Below are 21,461 nucleotides of genomic sequence, written 5' to 3'. Positions count from 1 at the left end.
TAATGTGTTGAGCCAATTGGTTATCCCTGTGGAAAAATGCAAATTAATCCCTACCTCACACATAAGTCAGTACTAACCAAGTATTAACCAAGGACTTACATGTGAAAGGCAGAACTTTTAATACTTTTTTATAGGACATAACAGGAGATACATGCTTTCATTGTTGGAAGAATTTCTTAAGACAATAGAATCGGCCTACAATGAGGGAAGACTTACAAATTCGACTAAAATACAGTGAGAAACTTAAGTTCTCCAAGACAGCACAAAAAGAATAAAACGTCAATACACAAGTACTATACAGCTGTAGAAAAAAGGAAGTAGATGATCTGTATAAACTGATACGGAGTGATTCCTAGGGGTCTGAAATTACCTGCCTTTCCATAAATCTTTGTTTTCTGTATATCTAGTCAAGCATTTTAATCATTCTTTCCTGTAATAAGGAAAAAAGAAAAATGTTTAAAAGCCAACTCATTTTACGTTGCCACCAGTGATGTAGGAGGGTTCCAGTTTCTCTACATTCTTGCTAAGGCTGGGTCTTGTCCTTCTAGTGGGTGGGTGGTGGTGTCTCATTGTGGTTTTCATTTACATTGTCCTCACGACCAGTAGTGTTAAGCACCTTTTCATGTGCTTACTGGCCATTTGTATGTCTTTGGTAAAAGGTATTATTTAAGTCTTTTGCCCATTTTAAAACAGGTTATTTGTCTTTCATTCATTCTTAAACAGTTGTTCATATATTTGTTCTGGGTACAAGTCCTTTATCAGATATATGGTATGCAAATATTTCCTCCCAGTCTGTGGCTTTTCTTTCCTCTTACTGATGCATTTTGCAACACAAAAGTCTATAATTTTAATGAAGTCCCAGTGTTCACTGGTTTTTATGAATAAGCTTCTCAGTTGAATGCTGTTAGTTTATCTCCAAAATGCTGAAATGGTTGCTTTTGACAGTTTGGCCCAGCTTTATAGTTACTTTTTACAGAGAGGATTTATTAGCTTCCCTTTCCATCATGCCAGAAGTGGATCCTCTTTGGTATATACTTTTTAATTCCTATTTTCAGATGAGGAAACTGAGGCATGGATGCCCAAGATCATTGGGCGGTGGTGGCTGTGATTTGAACTCACTCGGGCAGGATGGCTGCAGAGTCTCTGCTCAGAACCACAAGGCTCTGTCCTCCCAGGCTCCATATTGTGTTAACACAGTCAGATAAAGTGACACGTGACAGCTCTTGTGTCTATTGCTTGGCAACTTCCTTTGTGACTTTGGGCCAATTGTTAAACATTCTAAGGTTTCGTTTACTCTTCTATAAAATGGAGATAAAGATAGGACCTTCCAAACAGAGTTCTTGTGAGGATTCAAGGAGATTAGTGTGCATTTTAGTGCATAGTAACCTCCTAGTGGATGGTGCTTGTGGTGGTGTTAGTAGCTGTAGTGACAGGACACTTCTCCTCTTCCTCCTGGTGTGAGTTAGGTCTCTTTGAATGATGGTCGCATCCTAATGTGTTCCTTTTACAACCCTTCTGCAAATGCTTGCTTACTTAAATTCTCTGCTAGAATCTAAGGGCCTGGAGGGTAAGGACTTTATCTTTCACCCCTGTGTTTTTACTGTGGTTTGCAGCTATCTCCTTATACTGTTCAAGGAAGTGCAGTGTTTTATCAGTGTCAAGACAAGTACGTGAGCTGGAGTGATAAATACTGTAGGAGAGGGAGGCAAAGAGGTGGGCATAGTTAAGGAAACATACAGAAATTGTAGTGAATGATGAGAACCACTTGTATGGAGTGAACTCAGTGGTACCGAGGTGGTTTGTTGTCAGGGATTTGGCTGGATCAAGTGTTCATTCCTGGTCTTCATAGGGATCAGAGCTGCTGGGAGAGTCTGGGTTGTGAATAGGAAGCAAAAGACTGAAAGAAGAGAGTGCGGTATATGGAATGAGACAAGGCAAGGTGCAAAGGGGAAGATGGATCAGGAGGTAAGAAGCTGGGGAGAACTGGGAACAGTTTAAGCAGGTTTAGAGAGATGGATGATTAAGGAAAGCTGTTGAGACCTTACCTTTGACCCTGAGGGCATCAGAGTCCTGCTTTTCATGACACCAGGTGGCTGAAACACACAGACACACATTCCTTTACACAGGCTGCAGATTTTCTTTTGTAAGGGGAGAGGGTGGTCATTGTTCTGTAGTAAAGTGAAACCTGCTCCATTGCCACAGGAAGATCTACTGTAGAAAATGTATGTCTTGCATGTAGGGCTTCCTGATCCCATTTCCTGTTCACTAGAAGTGTAATCACTGATACTCGGATATTCTTTGAGACGTTTACTATACATATTTAGGCATATAAATAAATACACTAATGGGATCATATTTGCATTTTATTTTGTAACTTGCCTTTTTCCAACAATATATCTTAGACCCCTTTCTTTATATAATATTCTGTCGTATTGATGGATTATAATTTATTAAACTAGTCCACTGATTTTTGATGTGTATTTTTATTGTTGCTCCCCGATATTTAGATTAATTCCACATTTTTACCAAAATGAATTATGCAGCAAAAGTCTTGTGTAGTGATTAAGTGGACTCGTTCTGTAGAATCAGTTCTGTGATCTTAGGCAAGTGCTGTGATCTCTGCCTCAGCGTCCCCGTTTATGCAATGGGAATGTTACTATTGTTACGACTGCCTTTAGCTGCAAGCACCTGTATAGCTTACTGTGTGGTCAGCATTTTTTAAGGACATCACATTTACGAACACATTTAAATCTCACAACTAACTTGCATGATTGATACTGTTATTTCTAAGATAACACACCGATAAAAGGTGGACCTGGGGATATACGTGAACTCGTGCATTCTGGTTTCAGAGGAGTGCTGCCCACTGTGTTATACTTCTTGTGCCTAGTACCGAACTCGCTGGGTTATCAGGATTAAACGAGACGCAGTGTATTCCAAAGGCTTAACCCAAGGCCTGGCACATATTAGGCCAATATGCGGCCTATATTTACCAATAGTAGGCCATTACTAGGTAAATGATCAAGTAATATTAGTTTTCATTTTTTTAATTCTGTAGCGAACATTGTTTTCCATATGTTCCTGTTTTCGGCATGAATATGGATCCAAAAGACAAATTCCTAATAGCATAATTATTGGTTAAAGCACATGTGAATTTTAAGATTTTGATTTTAAGATTTTGATTTTGATATTTTCAAATAGTCCTCCACAAGTTGTACCCATTTGCACTTCAACGATTAGTTATCAGTGCTAGTTTCCCATACCTTTGCCAACGTTGTTAGTTTTTTCAAACTCATTGGTGAAAGATATTATCTTGTTTTGCTTTGAATTTCCTTTTTAGTGAATTTTTAAGGTTGATATACAGTTTATGTACAGTGAAACACCCTTTATAGTGTACAGTCTGTTGAGTTTATACAAATGCATTCTGTCATGTAACCACCATCACAATCTCATTGTAGAACAGTTCGCATCACGCCCAAATTCCTTTAATTTCTTTGCGGTGAATGAGTTGAGAATCTTCTAGGGTGTTGACTGGCCACTTGAATTCATTTTCTCCCTCTCCTGCTTGCCTGATTTCTCTCTTACTTGTTTGCTTGACTTCTTTTCTTCCATCGTTCTTTTGGTGTGAACTGTTCCTTTGTATATTTTGCCCGTTTGCTTATAGGAGTGTGTGCCTTTCTCTTACTGATTTCTAAGAGCATGGTCTATGTGACAGAAATTAATCCTTGGTCATATGTGTTGGCCAGTTTGCTTTTTTGGCTTTGTGCCATTTTTTGGCTATCCAGAAATTTATACATTTTGCATTGTTACATCTGTCGATCTTTTTCTTTATGGAGTCAAGATTTTATGTTGTGCATAGAAAGTCTTTCTTGCAGTGCAAGTTTTTTAAGAGTTTCCTTCAACTTTTATTTATTTATTTATTTTGTTTACATATTTGATCCTTCTGGAATTTATTTTTACATAAGAAATAAAGTCAGAATCTTGCTTCTCCCACCACTCCCGAATGGTTTTCCAACCTACTCTCATCGTCTCTTTAATAACCCACCTTTCCTCCGGTAGTTCCACCTGTCGTAGTTACAGAGCCTTTCCTATGTGTCTGGTCTGTTTCTTGACTTCCTAGTCCTTGTCCCTCCAGGTTTAAGCGCTCACAGTGTGTTCTGACATCCAGTGCAGCTCATCCTCCTTCATATGTCCTTTAGGATTTTCCTTACTCTTTTCATTGTTTATATGTCAGAGTTAACTTCAATATCATTTTGTCAGGTTTCTGGCAAAGACATCAATGATGTTTTCATGGGATCTTGAATTAATATTTTGACAGAATTGAATTGTTTTATTGAAGAACAAGATAAGTCTTTCTATATATTTAGATCTCTTATGATCCTCTGAGGAGTTTTAGAGTTTTTCATGAAGTTCTGGACATTTAAAAAATTAATTTCATCTTTTTAAAAACTGTTATAAGTAGAATCTAGTCTTTTATTGTATTTTCTTACCAGCTTTTAAAAAATATAGAATTACTAGTGATTTTTACATATACATTTTGTAAGTAGTTACTTAACTGAGTTTTCTTCTTTCCCCCCAGTAGTTCCTCAGCTGCATCTGTTGTATTTCCAGATATTCATTCAATCATGTCACTTGTAAATAATGACAATTTGTCTCCTCCTTTCCAATATTTATACTTATTTCTTACTCTTGTCTAATTAATTGGCTAATATGTTAAAAATAATGCTAAATAAAGTATTGATAATTGGCATCCTTGTTGCCGGCTTTCAGCATTTCTTCATTATGGCTCATAATTTTGTTATATGTATCGTGTTAAATGTCCATCTATTTCAATTTTACAAAGACTATTTTTGGGGGAAGTCAGAAATTGATGTTATTTTTTCAGACCTTTTTTGTTCTTTATAGCTATGCTCATATGATTTTGCTTCTTTGATCTATGATAAATTATACTAATAAATTTACAAATATACAGCCATGCCATCCATCCTGGGATGTACCTTATCTAGTTGAATTGTTTCCCCCCACTACTCTGAATGTTTGCTGCTGTTTAAGATCTCTGTTTCGGTGTTCGTAAGTGAGATTTTGGTGTTTTGGTTTTTTAGAATTTGTTGTCTCTGTCCAGTTTCGGTATCAATGTTCTTTTGACTTCAAAAATAAATTTGGGAGCCTTTTTTTTTTCCTCGCTATGCCCTGAAGTAGTTTAGTGTGAGTATTGGACATATATCTATAGTGACTTGTCACTTTTTCTCCCCAAGGGAAGAGAGGGCCACAGTAGTTCTTGGATAACTGTCTCAGGTTCTTTGACAACTGTCAGCCTCTTTTGGATTCCTCCCTCTTCTGATATAAATTTTGGTAGTATATATTTGCCGTAAAATTATCCATTTCATCTGAGTTTCAGGTTAATTTTCATAGCATTTCAAAGTACTCTTAACATTTTGATTTCTCATAGATCCATAGTTATTGCTCTTTCCATTTCTAATTTTGTGTAAACACATTTTCCCTTTTTTCTTGATTATGACAGCCAGTTGTTGTTAGCTTATGCCTTTTTTCATTCTTTTCTATTAGAGGATTTTTTTCCCAAAATAATTAGGATTGGTATTTATCAGTTAATGGAAAAACTGCACTGAAGGGCTTCCCTGGTGGCTCAGTGGTTGAGAGTCCTCCTGCCGATGCAGGGGACATGGGTTCGTGCCCCGGTCTGGGAAGATCCCACATGCCGCGGAGCGGCTGGGCCCGTGAGCCATGCCCGCTGAGCCTGCGCGTCCGGAGCCTGTGCTCCGCAACGGGAGAGGCCACAACAGTGAGAGGCCTGCGTACTGCAAAAAAACAAAACAAAACCAAAAAAACTGCACTGAAACATACACTCATGTATTTTTAAACATTTTATTTTAAATTAAAAGAAGTAAATATGCACTGTCATTCATTTCCAAGTGTAGGACCAATGTCTTTTCTTTAAATAATCAGTGACTAAAAACTCTATCAGTTTGAATTATGTCATCTCCAGCCTTCCATAATGCATCATCTTTGATTTCCAGTTTGGCACTTCTTTTAAGTAAAATTATAATCACACTTGCAAAGCAACGTTCGTACAAAGGCCGAGATATTTTTTGAAATAACGTTTTCATAGTCCTTTAGAGCGGTTTTGCTTACACCTAATTCCACAGAAAATTTTTTTAGCCATCTGCATTTATTTAGTGTTTACAAATCGATTAACTTTTTTTTGTAGAAAGAACTTAAAAAAAATAAAAAGACTCTAAGTTCAGAAAAGTTTGGATGAGCATCAGCAATGCCCAGAACTATTTCAGTTACTGGGGTCTAACAAGTGACCAAGTGATAGTGTTCCTGATCTCAAATAGAATACAAGTAGATATAATTCAGCTGATAGAATAAGAAAATCACAGGAATGCTGAAGAAGAGGAGAATTGGAAAGAGGTGGCTAATAGAAATTTTATGATGTTTTGAAACTTTATGAGGCAGTTGGTTTTAGTGTGTTGTTTTTATGTAACATATGATTGGATTTTAAAAACCAGATCTGAAAGTCTTTTTCTTTTCATAGGTGGGTGTATCCCATTCATATTTATTGGCATAACAAACATTGGGACCTAAATTCCATCTCCTGTTATATTGGCCATTGACCTTATTTTCTTTTTTTATATGGTCTGTTTCTTTCCCTCATTTCTACTTCTCCCTTTATGGAAAGGCTTTAGTATCTCTTTTATATTTTTCCTTTTTTATAAAGGTAGTGGCAGGTAGTGACCTGACAGATTCAGGAGCAGTGGAGTAGAATTCAAGGAGCTGACCTGGAAGGGCATGAGCCATGTCACATTCAGAAACTGGCTGGAAATGAAATGCAGAGAGATGGTTACAACAGTGAACCTCCTATCTTGCGAATTTTTAACGTCGATGCTTTGCTTACATTAAAAGTCTTTCTCTTTGTTCTTTTAAACTGTCTTCACAGGTAGTTTAAGCTATCAGTTCTCAAAGTATGGTTTGTGGATCCCCTTTCATAATAATGCTAAAACATTTGCCTTTTTCACTGTATCGCCATTTTTACTGAGGGTGCAAAAGCAATGTGAATAAAATTGATGGTGCCTTACCACGAACAAAGCAATGGCACTAACTGTGTAATAGTATTAAACTTTCATAGTAGTCATATGTTCTTCACCTCCAAGCACTTGTAGTAAGAAGAAAATTCCAGTTACATTTAAGAATGTCATTGATGAAGCTATAAAAATTATTAATTTTATTACATTTTGACCTTGAGTACACACATTTTCAAAATCCTTATGATGAAATGGAAGTGCGTAGGAAGCACTTGTACCACATGCTAATGAAGGTGTCTTGAGCGAAGCCTTGTGCCATTGTTTGAGTTACTTACTGAACTAGCTGCTCTTTCATGACGCGCCACTTTTACCTAAAAGAACAATTGACAGACAAACTATGGTTAATCAACTTGAGTGTTCAGTCGATATTTTCTTATAAATGGTCAAAGTAAAGCCTTTCTCTTCATTGACAATATCGTTGCCCACGTTAGAGTCAAGCAAAAATTAGAATTGTGGAAAACTTCTACCACTGTTTGCTTAACTGCTTCCCAGTACTTACAAACTTTTCTGATGAGATCAGTGGTGATATTACATGTAATTTTTTGATATTGTATAATGAAATAACTAATACATGATGTTAAAAAATCATGCCTGCATAAAGGATTCATTCAAAATGTCACCGAGACCAATGGATTTAAATGTAGTAGAGGAAAAAAATTCTTGATACGGCTGTAGATTTCTTAGCACTACTAACTTTTAGGAAACTAGCACTTGATTTTGTTCTAGTATCACAAGAAGACTATCCACAGTTATAGGAAAAGGTTATTAAATAAAATATCCTCCCCTTTCCAGTTCTATATCTGTAGGAGGTTGGATTTTCTTCTTACACTTTAACTGAAACAACATATTGTAACAGATTGAATGCAAACACAGACGAGTGCAGTTGTCTTGTCAGACAGAGAAAAGATTTACAATAACGTAAAACAGTACTACTTCTCTCACTGAATTTTTGTTTGGGAAAATGTATTTATTTTTCTTGAAAAATTATTTATGTTAACATGTAATGAGTAAATTGTCATTTAAAAATGAATTAATAAATATTTTTATTTAATTTCTAATAGGGATTAAATGTAATAGAGTAAAAAAATTCTTGATATGGTTTCGTGTTTCCCAGGGCAACTAACTTTTTTTTTTTTTTGCTGTGTTGGGTCTTTGTTGCTGCGCATGGGCTTTCTCTAGTTGCTGCCAGTGGCGGCTACTCTTCGTTGTGGTGCGCGGGCTTCTCATTGAGGTGGCTTCTCTTGAGGAGCACAGGCTCTAGGTGCACGGGCTTCGGTGGTTGTGGCTCGCAGGCTCAGTAGTTTTGGCACACGGGCTTAGTTGCTCCATGACATGTGGGATCTTCCCGGACCAGGGCTCAAACCCGTGTCCTCTGCATTGGCAGGCGGATTCTTAACCACTGCGCTACCACGGAAGCCCAGGGCAACTAACTTTTAAGAAACGATTTCAGTAGATTATAACCCACAGAGACAGAGCTTTTTGTGGCCTTCAGTAGTTTCTAAAAGGACAAAAAGGTCCCAAGACAGGAAAGTTTGGGAACCACTGACTTAAGCACGAGCACAACCAACAGGGCAGCTTATTATAGGGGAAATGTGAACTTTGGTGTCAGCATCCAGGTTCAAATTCTGGATCTGCTAGTTTTCCTCGTGGCAAATTATTTAACTTATCTGGGCAAGTTCTAATCTCTCTGAGACTCAGTTTCCTCACTTTTAAAATGGCAATAATAATGCTATTTTGTTTGATGAAGGTTAGGTAGTTGTTTTGATGTTGTCCTTTAAGTTTTTTCATTTTACAATGGCAAGCATGACTGCCTCCAATCATTCCTTAAAAAACAGATTGTGAAATTATTTGAAGATATTATCTTCTGCCTGTATGGATAAAGTATTCATGTCTAAAACTTCCCCTTGAACCTTTATACACATTTTCAAGTATATGTGTAAACTTAAAATTTTACAATTAGAAAAGCAGTGAAACTAATTCAGAACATTTACTTCGGCATGATGAGACAGATGGTAATCCTATAAAAAGATGGCATGTATTTTTAGAAGTGCAAACAGAAAAACAGATACTCTTAAAAATTCCAGAGTAATCTTTGCCTAGAAAATGAAGGGAGGAGATAAAAGACCATATGGCCTACTAGAACTTTTTGTAGTTTCTAATGTTTAGGATTGAATTTTGTTTATTGAATGTTATATTAAGTTGCATATGGGTTGGTAGTTGAAAAAGGAATAATTATCAAGTAGATAATTACCAAGTACTTTTACTGTGGTTATCAGTCTTGTTTTCTATGAAATGGTTGTGATAGTGGGAAGCAGAACCATTTGAACCCCAGATCTACTAAGGGTAATTTAAATGTAATACTTACCACGTCAGAGGCAGTTACCGGTTCTGCTCTTGAGGCAATTAAATACATCAGCATCAAGTCGCCTGTCATTGTGGACCAGTGTTCTCATTCATTTTACTTTGTTGTTTATTCAGCATATATTTATTGAGTGCCTTCTTTGGGCCAGATACAAGCTAGGTGCTGCGATAACATGCTGGGAAAAAAATGGACATAGTCTCAATCATAGTCTGATGGGGTGATAGGTATTAATCGAATAATCATACAAACAGATGTAAGCATACATCCCAGATAAAAATCATAGGCCAGAGAGGTATGCAGTATTCTGAGATCATGTAATTGGGGGATTTCACCTAATCAGGAAGAGTAAGGTATGTTCCCTGAGGAACTGACAGATGAGCTGATGTGTGAAGGAATTAGTCAAGGAGGAGAATGGAAAAAAAAAAAACAAACCACAGTTCAAATCAAAGGAGCAGTATGTTAAGAAGTTGTGTGTTGAGTGGAAATATGGTGAATGTGAATGGAGCAGAAATCATCAAAAATAGCCAGACTGTGTAGAACCTTATTGACCATGTTAAGGAGTGTTGTAACATTTTCCTAAATGACGGTGAATTACTGCTTGAGGTGGGGAGTGAGGAAGGTGAAGATGGGCAGGGGATCCGTTCACCATACCTGATTAGGTTTGCATGTCTAACATTTATTGACTCATAGTTACTGAGCACCTCCTGTGCCCGTGCTGTGTTCCTGGATGCTTGGGACACATCAGTGAGTAAGGCAGAGTTAATATCCCTACTTTTGTAAAGCGTATGTTCTTTAAAGAGGGGGGAGAGTGACGGAGAACCTACTAAGACAGTTCTGTTGTCTGCCAGGGAAAATGAGTGAGCATGGTAAGCGGGTTTGTGTTGCAGCCTAAATGGCATGATCAGGGCAGGTCTCACTGAGAAAGTGACAGTCGTGAAGACTTGAAAGAAGTGGCGGGGGAGGAGTTGGTTGTGTAATGTTTGCAGCCAGCACCCAGGCCCTAAATGGCAGCACATGTCTAGTATTCTCAGAGCACCAAGACGCGAGTGGAGAGGGCAAGGGAAGAGTGGTATAGGAATGGGGGCGTGACATCATGTGCGGCCTTGCAGGCCGCTGTAAAGACCTGTTTTTCACTGGGTGAGATGGAAAGCTCTTTCGGGTTTATTCTTCCTGCAGTTTGGCGGTTGGATTCGAGGAAGACCAGAGTGTATGTGGGCAGGAGATGAGGCTGTTGCCTTCTTATAGGCTGCCTGGATCCTGCAGTGTGTTCTTATTCAGGCCTCCTTTCCACTTCATGTTCTGAATCTTTCTTCGTCCTCTGAACCTACTTTTCAGAACTTACCTAGTTGTGAATCCCTAAAGCTTGGGCATGTGCTGCAGATGTTTTCCGTGCAACCTTGGGATGAGTCTGTATGTGTTCCTAGCTGCATTAACTGTGTCTACACACCTACACACACACACACACGTTTCTAATGACTGGCCTATCCATAAATGGTGGACCCTGAAGGGTTTGAAACCACAACTACTTCCTACCAGAATTGAAATTGAATGTAATTCACTAAAATTATATCACAAAATTGGGGCATTATGAAGAATTGCTTGCAAATGGAAACTAGCTATGAATAAAACCTTTATATGCAGTTGACTCATGTTTGAGTCTCTCCAGTGCTTTATGTTGAACTTGAACTCTCCCCACCCATCCATTGTTAGAAGAATTTAAGAGGCATGTGGCCTGTTAGGAGAACTTGGATAGCCTCCCCGAGATCTCCAAGTGGCTCCGCATGATTAGCATCTTACTTTTATTCAGAAACTGTTCATCTGTTTTTCAGATGAGGCAGTTTGAGACCCCTGGGTTCTTTGTGGGCTTTTTTGGTTTGTTTTGTCAACAAAGTTACACTCCTGATGGGTTTGTGCCTGTGTTGGAGAGGATGATGTGTGTTCTCAAAACTGGGAAGTGCATATATAAACTAGACCATGTTCATATTTGAAACCTTTTAGTTCTTCTCATTGCACTTCGAACCAGACCCAGGTACCTTGCCGTGCCTGTCTTGTGCCCACTCATCCTTCACGCCTTGGACTTCGGGCACACTGGGCTTCTCAGTTTTGCATCTGCCGTTTCCCACCTCAGGGCCTTTGCACATGCTCTTCCCTCAATCTAGAAAGTTGTTCACTCAGCCTTCCTTTGCACGACTGGCTCCTTCTCATCATTCCAGCCTTAGCCTAAATATTTGGCTGTCAGAGAGGCCTTGGATACGTGTCTTACGTGTTTATGGAGCCTAAAGTAGGAACCCTGGTGTTCTCTGATAGCCTCCCTTTCCTTCATGGTATCTGTCACAGTTACCAACGATCGTCCCCTTTGCTTTACTTGGTCTGTGTCTGCACGGCCCAGGCAGCCTCTCCCAGGAAATGGTGAGTACCGGGACCTTAGGGCCACTGGCTCTGTTACCACTTAGGTGCATTCTTCCCATGTACAGAGTTTTCTCTGAAGACAGAAGACCTTTTTTGTAGGTCAGGACTCCTTTGAGGGTGTGAGGAAAGTGACAGGTAGAGAAAGGAACATAGAGTATTTGGTCTGTGAGTTCAGCAGATTGGCAGAACCACTAAGACCCCCTCGTGAATTTTACCCACACGCTAGCGTGCAGCAGGTTAGGGTGCAGCTAGGAAGCAGAATCAGGAATCACTATGCCCTCCCCTGTGTCTTTATTTACAGTCTGGTCTGACGTAGGCTTTTAATCGTTGGTCATGTTCGTAGTTGACTGCTTAAAGATACTCTATCAGATTGTGTCTGTCCAGTCTCTTCCTATTGTTTTTTTTTTTCTTTTTTTGAATTTTATTTTATTTTTTATACAGCAGGTTCTTATTAGTTATCTATTTTATACATATTGGTGTACTTGTCGTTTTCTTTCACCCATCTTGGAGCTCACAGATTTCATCTCTTAGTTTTGAATCACACATCTTAACTCCTCTTGGATCCAGTAGAGTATCTTACAAATGGGAGGGGGAAAGGGCAGTAGAGGACTTTATGAAAAGCAGCTTACAAGCAGAAAGGACAGTCTGTAGCACCTACTGTAATATTCTGAGACTGAGGACAACCTTATGTTTCTTTTGGACCTGATGACAGCATAGTACTTATATAGGTAATGTCATTGTTAGGCCACTTTTCACCCAGCCTCAACTTGTGAGATCAAAGATACTTTTTTATTTTTAGATGTACTTATACAACTACATGGTACTAAGTATTGGGGGGTGGGATGTAATTTAGTATATTTACTTCCTTCTCTTTACTAGTATTTATTTGGTGGAGTTTCTTCAGTAGTTTTCACATGTCTGAACACATACCATGTGAAGTATGGGAGTAGGCACCCATTACCCGGATGGTAGAGCTTGCTAACAGATAGACACGTGTTTTTCTGTGTGTCTTTTTTTACGTGGAATTGCCAATCCTTGATCATTTGTAATAATGACTTTTGATTCTTATAGGAGATAGAGTGCTTTATTTTTTTATTTTTTATTTTTTTATTAGATCTTTATTGGAGTATAATTGCTTCACAATACTGTGTTAGTTTCTGTTGCACACCAAAGCGAATCAGCCATATGGAGTGCTTTATTTTGATAAGAGGAGATTTCGCCAGTTTTGCACAGTGTGGATTTTTCTATCCGTTTACTTGACAGCTAAGGAATATTTATTTGGTATCAAAGAGTTTAAGCAGTGTCTATTAAGTATCTAATGATAGTTCCTGGTTAGGAATATAAAAAACGAATAAGACATGGTCTCTGTTTTTTAGTACTACAGTCTGGTTGGAGAGATAAGACATGAATAGAATACAAGCAGTTCTAAGTCACTGTGTGACATACTATTAAAGAGGTACAGGTTGAGTATTTGGAGTCCAGAAAACGGAGGGAACTCCTTTCTGGCTGGGTGATCAGAGAATATTTAAGGAGGAAGTATATTTTTTAAGGAATTCCCTGAAAGTTGGATTAAGAAAGAAGAAGAGAACATTTATCAGGAGGAGAAAAATAGCATAAACGAGGCACAGCAGTAGAAAAACAAAAGGCTTCATAATTAAGATTGAAACTGAACTTTTTTTCTTCTCTCTTTTTATCGAAGTGCAGCTGATTTACAGTGCTTTAATTTCTGCGGTACAGCAAAGTGATGCAGTTATACATATATACGTTCTTTAATATTTTTTTTCCATTATGGCTTACCATAGGATATTAAATATTGTTCCCTATGCTATATAGCAGGATCTTGTTGTTTATCCATTCTATATATAATGGTTTGCATCTGCTAATCCCAGCCTTCCACTCCACCCCTCCCGCAACTCTCTCCTCCTTGGCAACCACAAGTCTGTTCTCTGTGTTCATGAGTCTGTTTCTGTTTCTTAGATAGGTTCATTTGTGTCATATTTTATATTCCACATATAAGTGATATCATATGGTATTTGTCTTTCTCTTTATGACTGACTTAGTATGATAATCTCAAGTTGCATCCATGTTGCTGTAAATGACATTATTTTGTGCTTTTTTATGACTGAGTACTATTCCATCATATCTGTGTACCACATCTTCTTTATCCATTCATCTGTTGATGGACACTTAGGTTGCTTCCATGTCTTGGCTATTGTGAATAGTGCTGCTATGAACATAGGGGTGCATGTGTCTTTTTGAATTAGAGTTTTGTCAGGATATGTGCCCAGGAGTGGGATTGCTGGGTCATATGGTCATTCTATTTTTAGTTTCTTGAGGACCCTCCATACTGTTCTCCACAGTGGCTGCACCAACTTACATTCCCACCAACAGTGCAGGAGGGTTTCCCTTTTCTCCACACCCTCTCCAGCATTTTTTATTTGTAGACTTTTTAGTGTTGGCCGTTGTGACAGATGTGAGGTGGTACCTCAATGTAGTTTTGATTTACACTTCTCTAATAATTAGAAATCTGAATTAACATTTTATACCATTCCTAGAAAGTCAGCTGGGCCTGACTGTCTACGTCGAGCTTTAAATAGATTTACATGCTTGGGTTTGGGAGGTGGTGGGGGTGACGCTCCTGACAGACCAGATACAAGCCATTTTGGATACCGATCCATTGATCTCGTTTATCGAGAATTTGCTGATGTTCGGTTATTATTGTAAACGTTACTTCCTTTGCAACGTCCCTGTTGTTGCGGCAAAACATGTTTGTTTTGTCTGGTTTTCACAGCCTTTGGTTTTATGGATATTGGTAGTTACGTTCTCTTAATATCTGTGTGAACCGATGCCCAGTTTTTTGGTGGACAAAATTGGGTTCATTGCTAGTGAGCCAGAAAATTATCACTTAACACAGGGAGGCTTTTATTAGTCTTCAGGTCACCAATTTCTACCTGTTAAGACAAATAAATGCAGTTTCTACTACTATGATGAATTGTACTTAGCTAGTTGTTAGGAGTGTTCCCTGCAGGTGAAAGTGTTGAAGCTGCAAGTACCCCTCTCGGGGCGCTCTTGGCTGTGCAGGGTACTGGCAACGCGAAGGTGGATGGGCCCTGTTCTCGCTGAACTAACTCATGGCTATAGAAGGACATTTCTAGGCTTTTCCTAGATAACTCATCACATATGATGGGACTGCTTTAATTCATTTTTACAGATGTTTGAATATTTAAAAATATGTATAGCTTGTTGTAGAATCGATGAGGCTTATTACGGATGTGGGGCCTTCTCTGTTGAGTGCTGGCCGTTTGCAAGACACAGGCTGGTAGCTTGGTAGCTGGAGAGGCCGGGGCCGGTGTGGATCAGTGTGAAGAGGATGAGTGGCTCTGTTAGAGCTGTGTTAGGAAGTAAGGAACACCAACCGTAATTAGGGTAAAATCAAAGTAAGGTGCAGAAAGGAAAGAGGTAGAGTCGGGGTTGCTCTCTAAGCATTATCAAATATTTGTCCAGTGCTGATCATGTAGTAGGCAGTGATGCATTGTGCTATGTGAAATGGAAAAAATATGTCTTAATGGAGCTTACCTTCTTATAAACATACTCAGGCATCCTTGTTCAGAAGCTAAAGGATTGAAAGTGACTAAAATAAAACTTTTTGTGGAGATATTTTTTAACATGACCTTCTAACATTTTTTATTTTTTGCATTTTTTTAGAAAATGGCTCCAAAGGGTAAATGAAGCGGGAAAAATACATAGATGCAGCATTGCGTGCAGCCTCTCCAGATGTTCGAGGATAATATTCCAGAGAGAAATTGATTCCCTTGGATTAGGTAACTAGTCAGAATGAAGAAGATTAGTCTTAAAACCTTCCGGAAATCTTTCAACTTGAATAAAAGTAAAGAAGAAGCGGATTTTATGGTTGTACAACAACCATCACTAGCCAGTGACTTTGGAAAAGAGGATTCCTTATTTGGTAGTTGCTATGGGAAAGATATAGCCAGCTGTGATCTCAACAGTGAAGATGAAAAAGGCGGAAAGAGTAGATCAAAAAGTGAAAGCCTAATGGGTACGTTGAAAAGACGGCTGTCTGCGAAACAGAAGCCGAAGGGCAAGGGCGGCGTGCCCTCCGGGGGCTCCGCGGACGAGGACACCTTCTCCTCCTCCTCGGCCCCCATCGTCTTCAAGGACGTGAGGGCGCAGAGGCCCATGAGGTCCACCTCGCTGCGCAGCCACCACTACAGCCCCACGCCGTGGCCCCTGCGCCCCACCGCGTCGGAGGAGACGTGCATCAAGATGGAGGTGAGGGTCAAGGCCCTGGTCCACTCGCCCGGCCCGGGCCCGGCCCTGAACGGCGTGCGCAAGGACTTCCACGACCTCCAGGCCGACACCGCGTGCCAAGAACAGACGAACTCGCTCAAGAGTTCTGAGTCTCAGGATGGGGACCTGCATCTCCACCTGGAAGAACATGTGCCTGTCGTTATCGGACTCGTGCCTCAGGACTACATTCAGTACACTGTGCCTTTGGAGGAGGGGATGTACCCTCTGGAAGGACCGCGCGGCTATTGTCTGGACGGCTCCTCCCCCATGGAAGTCTCCGCGGTCCCTCCTCCAGTGGGAGGGGGCTCCTTCCCCGAAGACGAGAATCAGGTAGACCCGGACCTCGTGGTGGCCCCAGAGATCTTCGTGGACCAGTCGGTGAATGGCTTGCTGATCGGCACCACGGGAGTCGTGCTGCAGAGCCCGAGGGCGAGTCCCGACGACGCCCCGCCACTCTCACCGTTGCTACCTCCCCTGCAGACGAATCAGATCCAAAGGAACTTCGGCGGGCTCCCCAGCTCCGACGCCCACGTGGCCGAAAGTATGCGCTGTCACTTGAATTTCGATCCTAACTCTGCCCCCGGGGTTGCCAGAGTTTATGACTCGGTGCAGAGTAGTGGTCCCATGGTCGTGACAAGCCTTACGGAGGAGCTGAAGAAACTTGCGAAACAGGGATGGTACTGGGGCCCCATCACTCGCTGGGAGGCAGAAGGGAAGCTGGCCAACGTGCCGGATGGCTCTTTCCTTGTTCGGGACAGTTCTGATGACCGCTACCTTTTAAGCTTGAGCTTCCGTTCGCATGGCAAGACCCTTCACACTAGAATCGAACATTCAAATGGTAGGTTTAGCTTTTATGAACAGCCGGACGTGGAAGGACACACGTCTATCGTGGACCTGATCGAGCACTCAGTCAGGGACTCCGAGAACGGGGCCTTCTGTTACTCCAGGTCTCGCCTGCCGGGCTCGGCCACCTACCCCGTCAGGCTGACCAACCCCGTGTCCCGCTTCATGCAGGTGCGCTCCCTGCAGTACCTGTGCCGGTTCGTCATCCGTCAGTACACCAGAATAGACCTGATTCAGAAGCTGCCTCTGCCAAACAAAATGAAGGATTATTTACAGGAGAAGCACTACTGAGAGGCTATGAGAACCCTGCGTCTTGCACTTGGGGAGGAAGGAAAAGAGATTGAAATACAGTTTACAGACTTTCCATTGCTATCAAAATCTTTTGCTGCCATACTGTTTCAGTTTTATGTGTAAAAGAGTAACCAGTTCGTTTAGGGGTGGGGGAGTGTCGGCAAGGTGTCTTGGGTTTACTTTGGTTCTTTAAAAAGGGAAGTCTTGAGATTTTAGAAGAGTGAACTATCTTCCATCAGTGTGCAGAATAATCACAATGTGAATTATCAGATTCTCCTTACCCACCCCGCCCCCAGTCCTTTGCTGCTATCCACTGTGATTTTTATGCATTAAAAGCACATTTCATGTGTATTCAATCCTAAGTAAAGTTAAATGAAACTTATAGAATGAACATTGTTATGTCTCTTTCAATGGCCCGTTTTCAAAGATAGTGTTGAGTAAACATAGCCGTGTGATAAATCACAGAAGTCACACCTACACTGAAAATGATTTTTAATTTCATACTTCAGAAGGATTTATTTAGAATTATGAACTGACATAATCTTGGGTAATGGAACAGAGATCTGCTACATATCTTTTACAACATTCAGTTCTAAATTATTTTCAAGGTTGTGCTGTTATTTTGGTTGTGAGAAGTTGGACTTTTCTGTTGCCTTCATTTTCATCTTGTGGTTTGTCTGTTTTAATAAATGGCCTTACAGAATTGTAAAGAAATGTATACCACCAATTTAGAAATGGTTGCCTTTTCTGTCATTAAACTCTGGTACAAATTGGCGTAACATATAAAGACCTAATGGAACTAGAACTATTAAAGAAATACTAGATGATCATAGTTTCCGGTGTTAAGCAGTTTTATTGTTACCTATACTTTCCTTTGGTAAAATGTTTTATCTGTGATTTCTTTAGCTTAGTCAACATTTTCTTGGGTGAACTTGATGTAGAAATGATTTTCATAAATGGACTAGATCCTCTTGCAACACAAAGTTTATATAAAGTTTTAAATTGATTTGAATAGAAAGAAAACATTGTTTTAAAGTTAGGTTTATATTTTTCTTTTATGCAGTCACTATTAAGATGTGCTAGATTTGACCCTTCCTTCCCCCCACCAAAAAAACAAAAACAAAAAACCAAAAAAACCCAGTGACTTTAGTTGAAAAACTGTGGAGATTGTGGAGCACCATGTAAGAAAAATATTAAAACCCAATCAGGTGTATGGAAGTGTTTGCCTACCGTATATACTGACCTTTAAAAATAGGTTTTCTATTTGTTTCTTTTTAAGTCCTTAGTAAATTGACATCATTAGTTTTTTCATCTCTTCTGAGTCAGTCCTTTGGGCGGGGGTGGAGTATGTTACCTCCAATACTTTTTATTTTGAAATGCAGTGTTTATTTACTGCATGATTCTTTAGTGTTTCGGAATTGCTCCATCCAGAAGATGTTTTCTAGCTACATAACTTTAAAGGAAATGTTTCCCTCTCAGACGAAGCATGTAATTTAAGACATTTCTTCCTTTGTCCCTCGGTTTTCCTATCTCTTACCCCCATTTAAAAACAAGAGTAAAGGTCTCAGATCAAATTTAATAGCGTTGACATTCAGACATAAGCAGTATCCCCATGTTTTTCTCTTTGTTTTTTAGAGTCAACTGAGAATTACCAAGAAAAGGCACAATGCCATAATATCTGTTATGATATTTTGACTTAAAGGGGAAAAGGTACTTAATTTTGGTGGAATGTTTGATTGTACCTTGTTACAAAGACTCCTCTTTCATTTTCTGATATGTTTTCACCTAATAAGATGGAATATGGAGTATACTGTAATAATATAATTTAAGTGTTCATTGTAAGCTATTTGGATTAAGAACTATTACAGAGTTGTAAACTTATCAAATTAATGCAAGACATTTAAACTATTTTTTTGCAAAACTATTTATTTTTAAACAATTTAAAATATATCTAGGGTGAGTTAAAAGTCCCTGTGCATCTATATTAGATGGCAGGTATTGTCACAGAGTCACTGTGTATTAATAATAAATGTTGAGATGGCTTCTCCATGTTTCTAGAAGCATTTACATGTACTCTTTGTGAGATCATGGTGCACAGAGGTCTTTGGACTGCCCTGAACCCCATTTTAATGTGGGCGTAGCCTGTTCCCCACGCCTTCCTCATGATACCATGTGTTTAAGATCTAGCCATTTGGTTTCAAGTTAAGATCATTCTGATTTCCATATAAATGGTTTTAAAATTGTATTTCGTGTTTTTATGGAGGGCAAGTCTTGATACTGTTCTAATTCAGAAAGCCAATCTTTAATGTGCTTTTTTATGTTCATAATATAAAATACTTTTAAGTAAGATGCCCTATTCTAATCCAATTTCAAATTGCTAGGGTCTGATAGTGTATCAGTAAAAATTAAAATATTTGCCAAGAAGTTATTTACAAACAGAGAAAGGAGCGTTGCAATATTTTCTGCTTTTGTTTAAAGAGAACCATTTGGCATATAGGCAGTACAACATAATGTGAAAGACTGGCTTTGTAGGGCAGTAAAACAGTCTGGTTAAAATTGGAAAGGGGAAAAAGAGAAATCATCCTGTAGTTTTGTCTAGGTAGCATTTGGGTGAATTTCTGGATTCTGTTGAATGGTAGCGTAGATGACATGGGCACTACCTGTAAGTGATTTCTTAAATATGTGTTTCTGAAAATCTGAGCTCAAGGCAAGAAAAAGGAGACAAGAAAGCTGTATCTTTCTGCCATAATAAATGAATCAGAGTTGCTTTTTATCAAATATCTCATCACAGAAACATGATGGAGGCCAGAAGCTATTTCCAGTGTTACTAGGACACTATTATGCAATTTTACAAATAATAAGAAAGCATAGAAAGTACTTGAAAAAGTCTCTTTCTCTTTCTAAGGAAAACTGTTCTCTGGTGCAATAATGTGAAAATTTTGGAAGGTCAAAAAATATCACAGGAAACGATCATAGAACTAAAAATAGTTTTTAAGGAAACCAGCTACACAGGGCAACCATCTTGCTGTTAAAGAAAATCATGTGCCAAAAGGCTATATCACTGGCATATAGGAAGTAAAACCCAAGTATATACACATGATAACTTCTGAGCCAGTATTACTGAAACAGGATAAAAGTTACTGAAATCTTAGGTAGGTTATATGCAGTGTCTCTACTAGTGCTACCAGTCTGAATATCTTTCTTAACAGTGCTTTCAGAAATGCCAATTTTGATCATTGTACATTTCACATTGTATATGAGAGATGCTTGCTTTATGAATGATTCAAAGTAACGTATTTTAAATGTTCATGGCTTTTCATCGAATGCGAAGTCGTAATTTGAAAATGAAATCATGCTACCAGCAATAGACAGTTTGGTTGAAAACTCTAATAAGGAACAGTCGCCAGCTCCGTAAATAAATAACTTTAAAATTCTAGAATAAAGTATTGGTACGCTAGTAATCACAAATTCGGTTTCTTTTAATACTTTTTTAATCCTGTAAAGATTTTTTATAAACATCCTTTTTTATTAATCAGTTAAAACATGCCGAATGTGTAGCTGCCGTTTCTGAAAAGTGATCCAAACTCTACATCCAGAGATGATGAAAGATTCTTATAGAATTTTGTAATAAGTATACATGTTGGGTTAAAGACATTTTATAGTCGTTGGAGTGCCATGGAATTAATACTTGCAATCCAGATTGCTGTAGTTTACACTTTTCTGTATGTTTCGAATCAGGTGTGAACCATTTGTACTGAGAACGCCACAGAATGAATTATCCAAAGTCCATTGATTTTAATAGGTGTTTTGGTTTGTAAACAAATTAATTTCTTGCACATTTTTGGAAATTAATCGTATAAAGAATTTATGTATCTGCTTCTAGATACAGTGTGTAAATAAAAATTTCGTTCACAAGGTCTGCCTTGCAGTCTATTTAATAACCAGATGCAGAGTTGGATTTTAATTAGTATAGGGTTAACTAGATAATTTCTGGATGTCCCATAAACTGGGCAGTTACTGGAGGGTAGGTACCAACAAATTTTAGTAAAACAGCAAAAGTGAAATGGTGACATAGGAGACATCCAACAAATTAGGAATTAGCCAATGTTGCTGATATCTTAGAGCCTTCAATACAAAAGCTGGAG

The 21,461-nt window shown here is 39.0% G+C and overlaps 1 protein-coding gene across 3 annotated transcripts in view; it reads left to right on the top strand.

Annotated features, from left to right (window-relative positions):
- Positions 1-21,226, top strand: part of SOCS6 (suppressor of cytokine signaling 6) — a 33,722-nt gene extending 12,496 nt beyond the window's left edge. For all 3 annotated transcript variants that reach the window (XM_029232887.1, XM_029232900.1, XM_029232893.1), the window contains one exon: positions 15,580-21,226. In XM_029232887.1, coding sequence (XP_029088720.1) covers positions 15,709-17,316 — 1,608 coding nt within the window. In that variant the 5' untranslated portion in view covers positions 15,580-15,708 and the 3' untranslated portion in view covers positions 17,317-21,226. The remainder of the gene's footprint in view (positions 1-15,579) is intronic.
- Positions 21,227-21,461: the final 235 nt, after the last annotated feature.

This window comes from Monodon monoceros, unplaced genomic scaffold (genome assembly GCF_005190385.1).
Source record: "Monodon monoceros isolate NGI ecotype Baffin Bay Population unplaced genomic scaffold, NGI_Narwhal_1 Super_Scaffold_1, whole genome shotgun sequence".
In the NCBI taxonomy this organism is placed as follows: Eukaryota; Metazoa; Chordata; class Mammalia; order Artiodactyla; family Monodontidae; genus Monodon; species Monodon monoceros.
This window is presented reverse-complemented; position numbering and strand designations above follow the sequence as displayed.